This window comes from Pongo abelii, chromosome 12 (genome assembly GCF_028885655.2).
Source record: "Pongo abelii isolate AG06213 chromosome 12, NHGRI_mPonAbe1-v2.0_pri, whole genome shotgun sequence".
In the NCBI taxonomy this organism is placed as follows: domain Eukaryota; kingdom Metazoa; phylum Chordata; class Mammalia; order Primates; family Hominidae; genus Pongo; species Pongo abelii.
In genome coordinates this window covers 117,315,427-117,332,438 of record NC_071997.2, presented here as the reverse complement: position 1 = coordinate 117,332,438, position 17,012 = coordinate 117,315,427, and the positions used below count along the sequence as shown (strand labels likewise).

Sequence of the window (17,012 nt, the reverse complement as noted above, 5' to 3'; positions counted from 1 at the left end):
GGCAAGTGAATGGGAAGGCCTAGGACAGGACATTACTGCACATTACTGTAGACTTTAGAAACACTGTACACTTAGGCTCTACTACATTCATTTTTTTAAACTTTCTTTCTTCAATAATAAATTAGCCTTCCCTTACTGTAACTTTTTTACTTTATAAACTTTGTATTTTTTTACCTTTTTGACTTCTGTGATAACATTAGCTTAAAACACAAACATGCTATATATACATCTGTATTAAAAAAAAATTCTTTCTTTACATTCTTGTACTATAAACTTTTGTATTTTATTTTATGCTTTTACTTTTTACACATTTTTGTTAAAAACTAAGACACAAATACACACATCAGCCTAGGACAACACAGGGTCAGGATCATCAATATCACCGTCTTCTACCTCCACATCTTATCCCACTGGAAGGTCTTTAGGGATGGTAACACTCATGGAGTTGTAATCTCCCATGATAAGAATCCCTTCCCCTGCAATGCCTGAAGAACCTGCCTAAGGCTGTTTTATGATTAACTTTTTTTTTAGTAAGTAGAAGGAGTACTCTCTAAAATAATGATAAAAAGTACAGTACAGTCAAGCCTTCCATATCCGCAGGTTCCACATCCTCTGATTCAACCAACCATGGATTGGAAATACAGCATTTGAGGGATACAGAATCTGCAGATATGGAGGCCTGACTTTTCATATCAGCAGGTCCTACAGGGAAAGAAATTAAAGCAGTGAAAAAGATTAGATTATTTGATTTTCCCCCAAGACAGGAGTATGATTTGATTCCCCCACAAGACAAAAGTATGATTTGATTCCCCAGTGTAGGTCAAGACTCTTGTGAAAATCAAACAGAGAAACAAATGTAACCACCTCACAGAGGCAGTTCCTAAGTATCACTGATATTCATCTGGATGAAACCGTCTAACGTCCTTGCCATGGATCCACGCTTTTCCTGCTAAGTAACAAGACAGTAAAACAATGGTACTTAAAACCCAGGGTCAAGAGGCACATTTCTTCTTGGAGCATCAGTAATCTCAGATTTGGGGAAGAATTTTTTTTTAATATTAAGCCAAAAAATGATATATTATGAACAATAATACAAAATTCACAAGATTTGTAAAGATAAAATATGAAATTCAAAGAGATATATATAATGTTTCTAGGAGAATTCCTTGAGCTATATTCCCAGATCCCCAAGAAAGCTGGGTATATTCTCTATAATTATTTTTCTTTTAAGATAAGGTTGATACACAGTAAAATATAAAGATCTTCAGCAACAGCTCTATGAATTCTTACTAATGCATATAGCCACATAGTGTATATGAATACACTCAGATGAAGATACAAAAAATTCGAGGTTCATTCAGCTTTGCCTTAAAGGTACTTCCAGGTAAAAATGTTTGAGAAGCCCACCATAGTTAAGCCAATTTGCATTACCTGTTCTTGTCCCTGGCGACTGTAAAACTTGACACTTAACATCCTTAATAATCCCAGTGTCTTCGGTACCTGCGAAATAAATGCATCGTATGAAGAAAGATTACTGAAATTACTTATCATTGTAAAATGTCCTTTTATAATGAAATGAAAACTATAGCAAATCTAGTATTTTTTTAAATGATTAAAGAAAATCACCAAGAAGGTGTCAAGGATCTTGGTGAGATTCTGTTTTTGTTCGGAAAAAAAAAAATCCACCAAGTGGTACAATCTTACAAAATACATCCACGATCAAATGCTTTTTTAAATATATAACCAGTAAACTTTATGCAAATAAGAATCCACTGCAAGCTCTTCTCAAGTAAGGCTGCCCAAGGTTGCCATTTCATCCTAACATCAGTATGGAAAAAGCTAAAACTTCCAAAAGAAATTTCATCTATTAACAATTGATTCTATGCTTGAAAAACACCAAAAAAGACTTCATCTTTAGAAATCAGTGTATAAAATAATTTAATGTAACACATGACGATTTTTGTCTTTAGACTTAGAAACTATATTTTTTTAATGGAAAAGAACATTGCTGAGGATGTAGGGAATCTGGAACCCTCATACACTATTGATGGGAACATAAAACCATACAGCCACCGTGGAAGAAGTTTGATGGTTCCTCAAAAACTTAAACATAAAACTAACATATGACCCAGCAATTCCATCTGAGATCTATACACAGAAGAATTGAAAACAAGCATTCAAACAAATGTTTGTACATGAATGTTCACAGCAACAATATTCACAATAGCCAGAACTTCTGAGTTGAAAACATTAGGGATGGCCTTGATACACATCTCCAAATACTTCCTCCAAAAAAATTGAGAACAAGAAAGGGAGATAAATCTACACAAAAACCATGCTCTCCGCTTAGCCTGAAGGTAGAGAATAACCCAAACTTTATAATAACTGTAAGCAAAAGGAAAGAAATCACCAAATCCCAGTGTGTCATCTCCATTGCTCCTGCTAAAACCTATGTCCCCACTCACCCCATTGTGACCTGCCACAAGGGGTGGTGGTGAGCAAAAGCAAATCGAAAAACACCCAGGGAGGACAGAGGGGAGCTAGCAAAAATGGCTAAGGTCCATCTAAAACCAAAACTATCACCAAAAAGACTAAGTCCACTCTGAGTGAAAATACTATAAAAGCATCCAGGTTGATCAGACATGGCCTACAGGGAAGGGACCTAAGTGTGGGCGTGATGTGAAGAGGCAGGCTTCAACACAGAGCTTCTGAGGGAGAAAAATGGCAAACAGGAAGAAGTGCCTTTTGCCAAAGGGGTGGTAAAGGGGAAAGGAAGCAAAGGGGCAAATGTAGTGTGCAGCAAGACAATAGACAACCACAACATCAGAGAACTCACGCCCCCTCCTGCCACCAAAACAAAACCAAAAAAATCTACTAAGGTATTTGAACTTTGCTATACTGACAAAAGAAGGCACTGTTAACCTACGAATCTTGTAAAGTATTCCAATATCATAAAAATGAAGAAGAAAGAGATTCACAAATAGTTTGCAGACATGAGAAGACAAAAGTCAACACGTGTCAACAAAGGGAAATTATGGCTGAAAAAACAACCATGAAGCAAAAGAAAACTTTAACATAGCACACCAAAAAGAATTAAATATAGTCAGACAAGTATTTGAGAATGTGGACAACTTGAAAAACCACCTTAAATCAAAAATTCAGTAACTGAAAATAGAACTGGACAAGAGGAGTGAAAAAGAGTTAATAATAAAAAGCTCAATAAATTGAGGAAAGAAATACAAGAAAAAGACAACATTATCTAAAAAATACAGAATAAATTACACGGTACTCAAGGATAATTTAATAAGGGGCTTTAAAGGAAGACATGAAAACAATGAAAAAATGAAAATGAGTTAAAAAGTGAAAAGGAAATGAGATAAAAGGGAGAGGTAAAAAGAGTAAAGAAAAACTACTGGAAAGAGAATATAGTAAAAAGCAGTAACATTTGCATTGCCAGAGAATCTGAAGAAGATAAACAAAACCAAAGTAGAGAATATTTAAAATTATAATCCATGAAAACTTTACAGAAACAGAAAATGGAAAAAATAGAAATAGAAAAAAATCTGAATCTACACACTAAAAGAACCAATGCATACCCAGGAAATTTAAACTCAGCATGATCAACTCCAATATCCTAGGAAGCTATCAGATTTCAAAGATAAAGAAAATAAAGACCTGCCAGAAAAACTGACTAATACGAAGGGGAAATAATTTGATTGCATCAGACTTTTAAAATCTCACATACAAAGCAAAACAAAAGTAGCATTTTTTAAAAGTTTAATGAAAGAAAAGGAGAACCAAGGATTTTATATCCAGACAAGTTTTCCCTCAAATATCAAGGTTATGGCAAAACAGTTTTGAACATAAAATACAAAAACAAGAAACTCATCACCTATGAGCCCTTTTCAAAACATACTAGAAAATAACTTCATCCAACGACTCGGAAAACTTCAGCAAAAGAACTGAGTAAGCATTTTAAAATACATAAATAGATGACTAAAGAAAGCTGGGGACGAAAGTAGATACCAATGTACAAATATTATGTATGTGACAATGCAGAAACAAAACAACAAAAAAGAGAAAGAGGAAAGCAGAATAAGCTGATTTTTATATAAACAATTAGTAGAAATGAAAGAATACCAAGAAAACAAACTCATAAAATGCTAGAAGACATTGATAACATCAATAAGAATAGTTTCCATGAAATGATGGAGGCAAATCTCCATTGAGTGAATTCAAGGGAGAATGGAAGGAGAGGAACTGGAAACAAGTACAGAAAACTCTTGAGCATTGTAAGGAAAGGAAAAGAAATGGGATGGTAGCTACAGGGAAAAGTGGAGTCTGAAGAGTTTTTGTGAAGGGAAAAATAAAAGCATGCTATATGCTGATAAACCTAAGAGGTAACAAAATTCCTGATGTAAGAGGAATATCTTTCAATAAACAAGAGTGGGAGATCTAGTGGACAAACACAGGGCTTGGCCTTAGCCTGAGCAAGGACAGTTCCTCTGTCTGAACAAGAGAAAAGTTAAAGTACACAGGCATAGCTGCTGGCAGGGTGTGGGGTCCTACAGAAGTATTCCTTCTGATTACTTCTATTTTTTCAGGGAAATAGGATTTCTCATGGAAATAGGATTTCAAAAAGTCTATGTTCTTTCCACAACAACATTCTATATTGAAAAAGCAGCAGCAACAGCAGCAATAATAAAAATTCAGTCAACTTTGTTCATTCTTTTACAGTTTTCCAAAATTTTGATCTTAAAAACACACAACAATAAATAATTAACACTGCAGATCATCTTACAGTTTATCAGTTTATTACAGTTATAGAGTTTATTAGTTTTCCTAATACCTGGAAAACTGATTAAATGTTGAATAAATGAATAAATAAAACTATCTCACATAGATGACACTAACATTAATTTGGAAACTTGGGTCAATGCACATATTGAATTTTGCATAGTCTGTTTTACAACCTAGCAGCCTTGTGAGAGACTATGATGTATGTGTCAGCAGCATTTTTCAGTCAATACCTACACCAAGACAACAGCAACCTTAAACAAACAGTAAGAGGAGGTTCGATGAGAACAATATCTGCCACCTGACAAAAGGAACTAATCCCATAACCTCAAATTACTTTGAGGTAAGGGAAGGCTATGCAGAATGATTGTAAGTTTAGCTGCAAGACACAGCCACTAACATAATTAAAATACACTTGCAGCATTTCAAGAAGTTAATCATAAGCAGAGCATTCAATTTGCAATTCAGTATTTTTCCCACTTATTTTGTCAGCGCACAAGCAATTTTCTTTTAAAAGACTTCAATACCGAAACCTCAGGCCACAAAGAGATCAGGACCATACATAGCAGAGTAGATTCCAATACTTCAGTAAGGTGCAAAGGGAAAGCACAGGAGAATTCAAAGAAACTAAGGTGAAAAAAGGTTCCCTGGTATGTGACTTGCCACTTGCTTGCCCACTGGGTCCCAAATAAACACTTGATTACACCAAACCAAAAGGGACTTTCACCACTTAACCACGTTATCTCTCCTTATATCCTCTATACACATCCATTTTCCTTCTTTCCTCAACCCTATTTTGACAAATTTCACAGCTACAGAAAAGTTGAAATGATTGTACAATGAAACACGAGTATACCTCTCACCTAGCTAGACCAGTTATTAACATTTTGTCACATTCGCTTTATCTCTGTGTGTGTGTCTATGTATACAGACGCACACACTTTAAAATTTTTTTTTTTTTTTACTGAATCATTTGAAAACAAGGTGCAGACTTGGCCAGGCGTGGTGGCTCACACCTGTAATCCTAGCACTTTGGGAGGCCAAGGTGAGTGGATCACCTAAGGTCAGGAGTTCAAGATCAGCCTGGCCAACATGGTGAAATCCCACCTCTACTAAAAGACAAAAATTAGCCGGGCGTGATGGGGGGTGCCTGTAATCCCAGGTAATCGGGAGGCTGAGGATGGGAGAATCGCTTGAACCCAGGAGACAGTGGTTGCAGTGAGCCAAGAAAGCTGCACACATCACGCTTACTTTAGACAGAGCTCAGAGAAACTTCTTCAGACTCTAAGATCTGCCCTGAAACATCTCGCATATAAAACTACAAGCTGGATATGACCTAAATCAGACAGATAAACATAGCTAAATTCCTACAGATATGAACTAATGTGTCCAATATGTACGAGTAACTTCTACCTCACTTTACTTTTTATAGATTATGGGATAATCATCAGAGCATATATTAGTGCCACTGATATGGACAGAATTTCATGGGGTGGCGGGTGCAGAACAGAAACTAGATCTGGCCCATCTCACACCTCTATTTTCAGTTATTATGCTCTACTGTGCCTTAGGCTCCTTATTTGTGAAATGTGGCCAATGATACACCAACTGTTCTCCTTACTAGGTCCTGCAGAGAGAATAAAGGGCTGGTAGACTAGGTAGATGGATAATAAATGGAAGGAAAGGCATATGCACAGTACTGCATAACCTGTTCTACATGTACAAACTGGTTTAATGTCTGGTGCCATATAAACCAGTAAGTTGACTTCATTTAAAGAAAAAGAAACTACTACTTTTTTGGGTTAAATTACAATCACACACTGCAGTATATATTAAATGCTAAAAATAAAATTCACAGAGGATTACTATTATTGCTAAAGATTTCTTTTCAAAAGTACATCTTCATTAGTTTATTTTCAACACTAAAATCTTTAATAGTTTGTTGTTTTAGAACATAATTTGAAATCAATATATTTTTTGGCAAATTCATTATCAAAATGAATACATAACATGTTCGATAATGTTGTGTTTCAACTTAATTTCTAGATTTCTTCCCTCACTGAAAAAATATCTGAGTGCCCACTAGGTAACACCATGGTAAGCCCAAGCTGCATAATTTTGGCCAAGTGCTCATTTTCTTTTCTTTTCTTTTTTTTTTTTTTTTTTTTTTTTTTTTCTTGAGATGGAGTCTGGCTCTGTCACCCAGGCTGGAGTGTAGTGGCACGATCTCAGCTCACTGCAACCTCCGCCTCCCAGGTTCAATCAATTCTCCTGCCTCAGCCTCCTGAGTAGCTGGGATTACAGGTGCACACCACCACGCCCAGCTAATTTTTACATTTTTAGTAGAGACGGGGTTTCACCATGTTGGTCAGGCTGGTCTTGAACTCCTGACCTCATGATCCACCCGACTCGGCCTCCCAAAGTGATGGGATTACAGGCGTGAGCCACCACACCCGGCCCAAGTGCTCACTTTCATACAGTTTACACAAATAACTAAGACATGCAAGACTGCAGTGTGGCCAGGATGGTAAACATAATTAGTATTTACCAATATCTAGTTTTTCACACCTTTCTGGACACACAAAAAACTATTTCCCAGGCCCCTTGAAGCTAGGAGGGGCCATAATACAATAAATGAACTGTAAGTAGAACCAATGTCACTTCTGGTCTAAGACAGTAAAAAGTTCCACCTTTTATCTCTCCCCTCCCTTCCTAAGACCATAAACTGAGATAGCAGGACCCCAAAGGGTCACCACTCTCCATGGATCTTTTAATCATCACTTGAAACAAGCTGCCCAGGAGAGTCATGATCTCAACAGCAGGTTTTGCCACAAAATAAGGAAAAAATCTGTATATGATAAGCCACAGAAATTTCAGGACTTTGCATTTTCTCATTTGATTGCTTGAATTATCAAAATAGAACCTAGCCTATGCTGACTACTACAGCCCCAAGGACTGCCTGACACAAAATAGAAGCTCAATAAATAAGTATAGAATGAATGGATGGATGGATGAATAGTCCATATAAATATGGAACAATATGGAAATCTGGACTCTAATTCTGCCATTTGCTAGCTGGATGATCAGGGCAACTTACTTAACTACACCTCACTTACCACCTCATCAACAGACTCGGGCCAGTAACAATATTTACCTCAAAGGGTTACTTAGAATTAAATGAGTTAGAGCATATAAAAAGCACTCCAAATAGTTGCCAACACATTAAAAAGTGCTTAGCACATGTTTTCATCTAAATAAGCAAATACAAGGAACGGGACTACTGTTAGGTTGTTTTTCTAGTATCTGAAAAATGTCACTACTAAAAATTATTCCAAGTTAAATACAATATGCCTCAGTTGAATTTGTTATTTGAAAGAAATAAAATTATACCAGCATTAATTCACTGTCCTCATTCAAGATGAAATTATTTCTTCCTCTATATCTTACAAAGGACTTATTTGTCTAAGACAAATAGCATAGTGAAATGACACATAGCAAAGTGAAGTGCCATAACTCATACTTACTGCAGTAACCCTGTCTCCACCATTAGTAACCTGCTTGTAATACGGTGATCCTGAAAGAACTCTCCAGGCAGAAAGGCCACAGCTAGAAGCTTTTGACATGCCTACTTCAGCAGTTTCACATCCACCAACAAGTAAAAGTCTAAAAAGGAGAAAAATTTTAAAAATCGATAAATTGCAAACATAAATAAGAGCAAAACAAAGAGAGCAGAAACAGTCACCTTGAGAAAGAAAATTTACCAAGTACTATTAATATATGTTAAACCTAGAAGGTAAATATTTCAGAGGAAAGAATCAAAAGAAAACCAAACTGTTTTTCAATTAGAATTTCACCATATACTAAGGCTTAAATATTCAGGCACCTGAAATGCAGGGTGGGAACTTGGAAATGAAGAAAAAATTTAAGGCTAGCAACTGAATATCAAAAAAACTGTCTGTATCAACACCAATAAACTTTAATAGATGTATAGCCTCACCCAGATACATTATGTATTAATTATGGCAATGTATCTGATGCAATGAGGGAGCCATTACAGAATGCTAGAAAGAAATGACACCCAGGAGAGACTGAATGGGAAAGAACCACAGAGCAATAATTATACAAAAATAAAACTGGCTGGTAGTTTAGCTGCACACTATGATTGGTTCACTTTTCTGTTTGTTACACTCCATTCATAACTGGAGGCCAGTTATCAACAGGGCAAACAGCCTAACATATACTAAAAGTTAAAAGACATTACTGTGTAACCACTATATAAACAAAGCTAATTAATAACGAAACCCCAACAGTCACAATTTTTAAAGCTATGTTCAGTACTTCTGGCAGGGATCTGTATAACAGACATCATAATTATCTGTCTAAAGAAAGAAAAAAAGTCTGAAAGTTCCGTTTACCTCCTTCTTGGCCATACTCATAGAAAAACCAAATCTCGAAAAATTTATGTTTCTACATAGAAATTGAAAAGTCAAAAAAACACTTCATAAAGTTATTTAGAGTTGGCATATCAGACTAACTCAGTTACAATTTATGTCAACTAAAGCTAACTTTAAATGTTATAAAATAAATATCAGTACCTCGTGACATAACACCATGAGCTCTCAATACGGACTCTTCAAGACCAGTGGAGGTATATGCCCAAGAGTAGTCAAAAAGCACTATATTATTGTAGAAAGCAACACCTGCCTTCTGTTAATTTTGTTCACCTTGTGTGGCAGGCAACACAATGGCCCCCAAAAGATGTCCATGTCCTAATCGCTGCAGTCTGTGAGTATGTTCTATTACATGGATTTACAGTTGTAGATGGAATTAGGGTTGCTAATCAACTGACTTGAACTTAGGGAGAGTATCCTGAATTATTCAGGTGGCCCCGAAGTAATCACAAGGATCCTTAAAGGTAGAAAGGGGCAGCAGAAGAGTCAATGTCAGAGTAATGTAATGTGACACTCAACTGGTCACCGCTGGCTTTGAAGGTAGAAGGGGCCACAAGCCAAGGAATCTGGTAAGCTTCTAAAAGCCGGAAAAGGCAACAAAATAGATTTTCCCCAAGCCTCCAGAAAGGAACACAGCCCTGAGGATATGTTTGATTTTAGCCCAGTGAGACCCATTTCAGACTTCTGATCTCCAGAACTGCAGGGTAAGTTTGTGTTATGTCACCAAGTTTGTGATTCATAGAAAATGAATATATACCTTTTTTCTTTCCCAGTCCCAAAACTCAGATGACCTGTCACACTCTAATGCCATTAAAAGCCCTCTTCTCATTTGACAACTCACTTTCTAAAGTGTTTCTGAACTAAGCTAACAATAACAATTAAAGAACTCATCTCTACCATATACTCTTAGATCTAAATTTTTCGAAACTGTACAAAATCCTTCTAGGTTTAATTATGGAATGTAGCCCAATTCAAAATCTCAAAAACCATAAAGTAATTCAAATGCACTTTCTTCACAGAAACACAGCTTGGGCCTACACACAAAGCCTTTTCCCTACTGCCTTTATATGCGGCTCTAACAAATTTTCATCTCAGCAAATTGGAAGTAAAAAACTTTGAGATGATGCCTTGAAGCAACCTATTTTGGTTGTTCCTACCCTAAGCAAATCCTTAGAGCTAACACGTAATTAACCCTGCTCACCAGGACAAAAGAGATTGTGGTCCAAAGTCAGGCTAGTAGTATGAGTATTACTTGCCCAGAGCATTCATTCTTCTCAAATGATTCTATTACAGTAAAATATTTCACAAAAAAGGGGTATATCTAGTGCAGATAAAATCATATTATCCCTCAGAATCTAACTCTCAATTTGGAGAAAATATTGATGAAAAAAGAAAAATACTTTAAACAACACTACAAAGATGCAATCAACAAAAACTAGACAGTGAGAAAATACAAAATAAATGGCCTGGGTTTTTTTTTTCAGAACCCACATACACATAATCAAAGCAAAAGAACAACAGATAGAAGGAGGATATGGAAAGCAGATCAATGAATTAAAAGAAAATACAGGCTGGGTGCAGTGGCTCATGTCTGTAATCCCAAAACTTTGGGAGGACAAGGTGGGAGGATTGTTTGTGGCCAAGGGTTCAAGATCAGCCTGGGCAACACAGTGAGATCTCATCTCTACAAAAAAAAAATTAGCCAGGTGTAGTCATGGGTACCTACAGTCTCAGCTACTCGGGAGGATGAGGTGGGAGAATTGCTTGAGGGCAGGAGTTCTGAGGTTGCAGTGAGCCATAATCGTGCCACTGAACTCCAGCCTGGGTGACAGAGTGAGTGAGACCCTGTCTAAAAAAGAGGCGGGGGAAGGGGAGAACACAGTCTGGATATTTGAAGATAGTGACAGATTACTGTTAATTATTTTAGATGTGCTAATGGTATCATGTTTATATTTTAGAGTCTTTATTTTGTAGAAATACACACTGAGATATTTACAGATAAAATAATATGCTGTCCAGGATTTACTTCAATATAATCCAGGCAAGGGTGGATAGGGAAATGGCTGGGTATACAGATAAAATGAGACTGGCCATGAGCTGATTGTTGAAACTGAATAACAGGCACTAAGGAATCAGTATACTATTCTACTTTTGTACATGCTTCAAATTTTCCATAAATTTCTTTCTCAAAAGTCCATTTGATAAGAAAAAATCCTCTGAATAAATAGAAACAAAAGGGGTAATTTGGAATATCCAAAGTTCAGAATTTAATCACAACGTTTTTCCAATCCAAAAACATGATTCATAAAACATACCTTTAAAAACTAGTAACCTACTATTTAAAACAGTAACCTCTATTGAACCTCTATTTGAAAACAATATCACTATTTAAGAATTCAATAAACTATATCAATATCACTATTTAAGAATTCAATAAATTCCCAAAGGCCATTATAAAACAGTTCCTTGATAACTGAAATAATGTCACTTTGATCAATGTCCAACATATATATTTGTATTAAAAACATATAATATAGTAAACATTATTATATTTATAATATATAATTTCTACTAATTAAATTTATATTAACATATGTCTGAAACTTTAAGTTGACTGACTACTGAAGGAGTTACAGACCTAAGTGATAATCCAGATTTTTTATGTCCTGGGTATTGGAAGACACTTCCTCTCTATGAATTCTGATAAATAGCATAGCCATGCATGGATTAAACTGGCTAGAAAAGGTTAAGATCCCCTGAGAACAAAAGGGATTCAGTATCTGTTCCCAGATACTTTCCTCCATTCATGCCAGACTGAAGAATAAGTGGAAAAGCAGCAGAATGATGAAACGAATCATGTGCTGTTCCAATCAGACAGATGGCAGCTTTAGGACACTGATGCTCCAGCTCTAAGAATGCATAGGTGTTCACACATCCAAGTAGGCACGGGTGCTCAGGTATGTTTAAAGGGGAAGAAATGGAGATAACTCAATCAACATCTTCACAGAACAGGCAACTGGCAGCTGCTGAGTGCAGGGCAATGTGCAGGGCACTGAGTGTACAAAGATGAAGAAGGCATGTGCTCTGCATTTAAAAGCTCACTCTCTAAAACAGAAAAAAAAAAAGGAAGAACACATGGGAGCATGAAATTAGTGGCACAAAAGATGACAGACCAATCTGAAGATGATAAGCAAATCTAAATCTACTGAAGGGTTTTTCTTCAGTTCTACATGCCAAGGGGCCAGCCTGGAAAACATGTCTCTACAAAAAATACAAAAATTAGTTGGGGTTGAGCATGGTGGTGCATGCCTGTAGTCCCAGCTACCTGGAAGGCAGAGGCTGCAATAAGCCAAGATCGAGCCACCACTTCAGCCTGAGTGATGGAGCAAGACTTTCTCAAAACAAACAAACAAAGAAAAACCCCAAGGGGTATCAAACCCAATTCAAGACTCCATTACTTTATTATTTAATAAGACTCACAATGTTGACGAGAACTAATCTACAAGTGATTAAGAAAATAAAAATAAAAGCAGGCTTATGGTGATGATTGGCCAAGTAAATAAACACGTTCCATCATCATCACAGTGTTCAGAACAGGCTTCCAGGGCAACACTGGCCAGAAGTGAGGAGAAATAAAGTTCCACTGGTAAAACAATGTAACTTAAAAAAAAAAAGCCAGTCAACGGAAGAGAAGAGTCTGAAACTCAGCACAATATACTCCATAAATGTTTGCTGAGGGGCTGTGAAATGAAAGTCCACATTTCTCATTAGGAAGCACAGAGTGAAGAGGGTACAAAGAGACCCATCTTCTCACTGCTTGTCCTCACTCTATGTTTCATCAGTAAGATATGATGAGATAAGGTGGGGAGAAGGGAAGGGTCATGGCAATGGAGGCAGGGAAAGGTGGGGTCACACTGATTAAAACGGACAAAACAATGCTAAGCCAAGAATTTGGTATTTTTAAGGAAACATTGAGAAGAAAATTTCAAGCTTGTGAGAGTTATAAGAGATGAATGAAGAGGGAGAGATACTATCTTCTTTGGTGGATATTTTAAACATGGCAATTCCTCTTAATTTACAAATTGAATGCAATTTCACATAAATCCTGTAAGAATTTTTCATGGAACTGAACAAACTGATTTAATGAAACTAGAAAAACACAGAATTCCCATAAGAAAATAAGTTCTAAGAAGAGCCAGCTCAGTTCATGCTCATCAATCTTTCACTTATGAGCTGGGCTTTGTGCATCTTGACCTGTTAACATTTTCCTACCCTGCCATCATTAAGACATTCTCACTCGAATTTGACCATATTAAAATTTAAAACTTCCATCCATAAAATGAAGACTGGGCTTGTAATCTCAGCACTTTGGGAAGCCCAGGTGGGTGGATCACCTGAGCTCAAGAGTTCAAGACCACCCTGGGCAACATGGTGAAACCCCGTCTCTACTAAAATACAAAAAATTATCCAGGTGTGGTGGCGTGCACCTGTAGACCCAGCTACTGAGGAGACTGAGGCACCAGAATCACTTGAGCCTGGGAGGCAGAGGTTGCAGTGAGCCGAGATCGCTCCACTGCACTCCAGCTTGGGCTACGGAGTGAAACTCCATTTCAAAAAAAAAAAAAAAAAAAAAGACTGGGAGAAGTTATTTACAACACACAGAACTAACAAAGCATTAGTAGGCAGAATTTATAAAGATCTCCCAAAACCAGTTCAAAAGGAAAGTAGACAAAGGATAAGCAACAGCAAATCGCAAAAAAAGAAATCCAAAAGCCAATAATGCAGATTAAAACAACACAGATTTACACCAATCACCCTCTAGAATGTTTAGGGGCCTAGTAACTCTTAAAAACTACTGGCGAGATTGCAAATTGAAGCAATCATTTTGGAGCAACTTGACAATATCAAATAAACGCACACAACCAACTACCCCACAAACTGCTCTAAGGAAACTATAGAGAAATTCTTGCACAGGTATACTCATCTTTTGGCCAAAAAAAAAAATTTAGTGCGAAACTTGTTTTGTTTTTTAGTTTTTTTTACTTTTGTTTTAGGTTTAGAGGTATACGTGCAGGGTTTTTATATAGGTAAATTGTGTGTCGCGGGGGTTTGTTGTACAGATTATTTCTTCACCCAGGTAATAAGCATAGTACACAATAGGTAGTTTTTTGATCCCCACAGCACTATTTATAAAGCTGAAAAATTAGAAATATTTCAAATATTTAAAAGGGATGGACAAATAAACAAAAAAATTGTTCAGGAAAACATATACAATGTGAAGGGAACAAATATAAAAATATATATTGGAAGGTCACACACCAAAATTATGACAGCTGCCTCTAGAGGGGAGAAAGTGAGACAAAATAATGGAAGTAGGGAATTTTGTTTGTATTATTGTCTCTGATATTTATATATGTCTGTGAATGTATACACACACACACACATAAACGTACATCTTAGGTCAAAGAAAGACACATTTAATATTTGTTAATTGCTCGTAGTAGGTACATAGGTTTACAGATGCTCCTTGACTTATGATCAGGTAATCAATAAACCTATTGTAAATGGAAAATACTGTAAGTGAAAAAAGGGTGTTTTATACATGTGATGGGATGTCAAAACACACAACACAATATCCAAAACATGCTGGCAACACAGTATATAGAGTATCGTTTGCTTGCCTCGTGATCTGATCACATTACCCTCATGGTTGCATGGTAGACTGGGAGCTTCAGTTTGCTGCCATACCCAGCATCACGAGAATATCCTACACATACTGCTAACCCAGGAGAAGATCAAAATGCTAAGTACAGTTTCTACTGAATGTGTATTGCTTCTGCACCATCATAAAGTGGAAAAGTCTTAAGTTAAAAAAATTGCAAGTTGGGGACCATCTGTATATTACATCATCCTCTGTACTTCTCCTTCTCTCTCCCTTTTTTTTTAACTTAAAAAGAAGCACATCAAGATACAATGTCCCAAATTACGCACATAAATTTCTCTAGTTAATGAAGTCTAGGGGAAAAAAAAACAGTGAATTGGCTTTAACACGTTGCATCAACCCACAAGTCTAGTGTAATACTCAAAAGGAAATTATCATATAATTTGCCTTGTTATATTTTGAGGTTGTATATGCATTAATGATTATATCTTAAGTATTCTGGGACTGGGACTTACTACTAAAATAATTATTAGATTTTTTAAGAAATTTAGTCTATAAAAGCTAACACTGTAGCAAATAATTTATATCATTAGTGTTACTTGCTTTTGCATTAAATTCCTCCACCTGGAATACTTACATGCAGTGGTAACCATTACATCCTTAAATATATAGAATATTTGACTTTTCAGTGCTTAATTTCAAAATAACATTTTGAAGCAAATATTTTCAAATTATCCTATGAAGATACAGTAAAATGGAATTTTTATAATACAAATTAAATCCTCTACACTAAAGCACACGACATGGGAATGAATTAGCAAAACTTTACTTCCCCTTAACAAAAACAAAAGAGAGAAAGAGAAAGAAAAAGATTATATTTCCCAATAATCTTTGTATTAGTCCATTTTTGCGCTGCTGATAAAGACATGGCCGAGACTGGGCAATTTACAAAAGAAAGAGTTTTATTGGACGTACAGCTCCACATGGCTGGGGAGGCCTCATAATCATGGTGGAAGGCAAGGAGGAGCAAGGCACATCTTACGTGGAATGGCAGCAGGCAAAGAGAGCTTGTGCAGAGAAACTCCCATTTTTTTAAAACCATCAGATCTCATGAGACCCATTCACTATCATGAGAAGAACATGGGAAAGACTCGCCCCCATGATTCAATCATCTCCCACCAGGTCCCTCCCACAACACCTGGAAATTACGGGAGCTACAAGATGAGATTTGGGTGGGGACATAGAGCCAAGCCAACCCTTGTTGAAGAGTTGGACACAGAGCCATTACTCTTCAACCTCAAATTTTATGGAAAATAGCAGGAAAATGATGGGTCTAGAATCAGAAGTATCAAGTTCAACTAACCTTTGCTAAAAAGAAACTATATAATCTTGAGACATTCCTTTCACTCCATTAACATTTACTAAACTGCATATAACCAATGAGGAATATGCTAAGCCACTGAAGAAACATCTTAGTAAACTACTTCTAATTTTTTGGAAATCAATGTTCAGCATAACTCTTAACTCTCACATTTCTCCAGTATCACATATGGTGTGCCAGTTAGGGGGCTTGCATTCCTTCTGTATCTTCCTTTTCTCAAACAGCCAGGGAAATGAATTCATATAGAGGAATAAATACGAGCAGAATCCACCACAAGTAAAATAACCAGTAAGCACTGACCACTACTGCACAAGACCTCTTCAGAAACCTTTCAGTTAGGTACAAAAGCAGCATAAAAGACACATTAACTGCACAAAGGAAGAGGTCAAAGAAGGCTGCGCAGGGGAGCACCAGCAAAACGTTCATCCGTTAAACAATTTCCCAGACAGATAAAGGGGTTAGGTAAAGAGCCTCCTAAGCCAACGGCATTCTAAGCCAACATGATGTATAAAAACACAAGAGATGAGTTTGTAAATGGTGTGTTCAAAGAACTGTAAGAACTGCATTGAGTCCTTCCAGCCTCTAAAGGAGAAATGGGCAGTAACAGGGCAGAAGGTTCCAAAAGGTCCTTAACAATACAAATATTCTGTCTTGCTAACTTTCTGGGCAAGAAGTTACTCATGCTCTACCTTCTATCACGTAACAGTTATTTAAATCATAC

General features: G+C 36.6%; 1 protein-coding gene across 2 annotated transcripts in view; it reads right to left on the bottom strand.

The window, feature by feature from the left end:
- NBAS (NBAS subunit of NRZ tethering complex) overlaps positions 1-17,012 on the bottom strand; it is a 395,596-nt gene that overhangs the window by 334,526 nt on the left and 44,058 nt on the right. For both annotated transcript variants that reach the window (XM_024242131.2, XM_054548369.2), the window contains exons 10-11: positions 8,322-8,460; positions 1,432-1,500 (exon numbers count right to left, since the gene is read on the bottom strand). In XM_024242131.2, the coding sequence (XP_024097899.2) occupies positions 1,432-1,500; positions 8,322-8,460 (208 nt within the window). The remainder of the gene's footprint in view (positions 1-1,431; positions 1,501-8,321; positions 8,461-17,012) is intronic.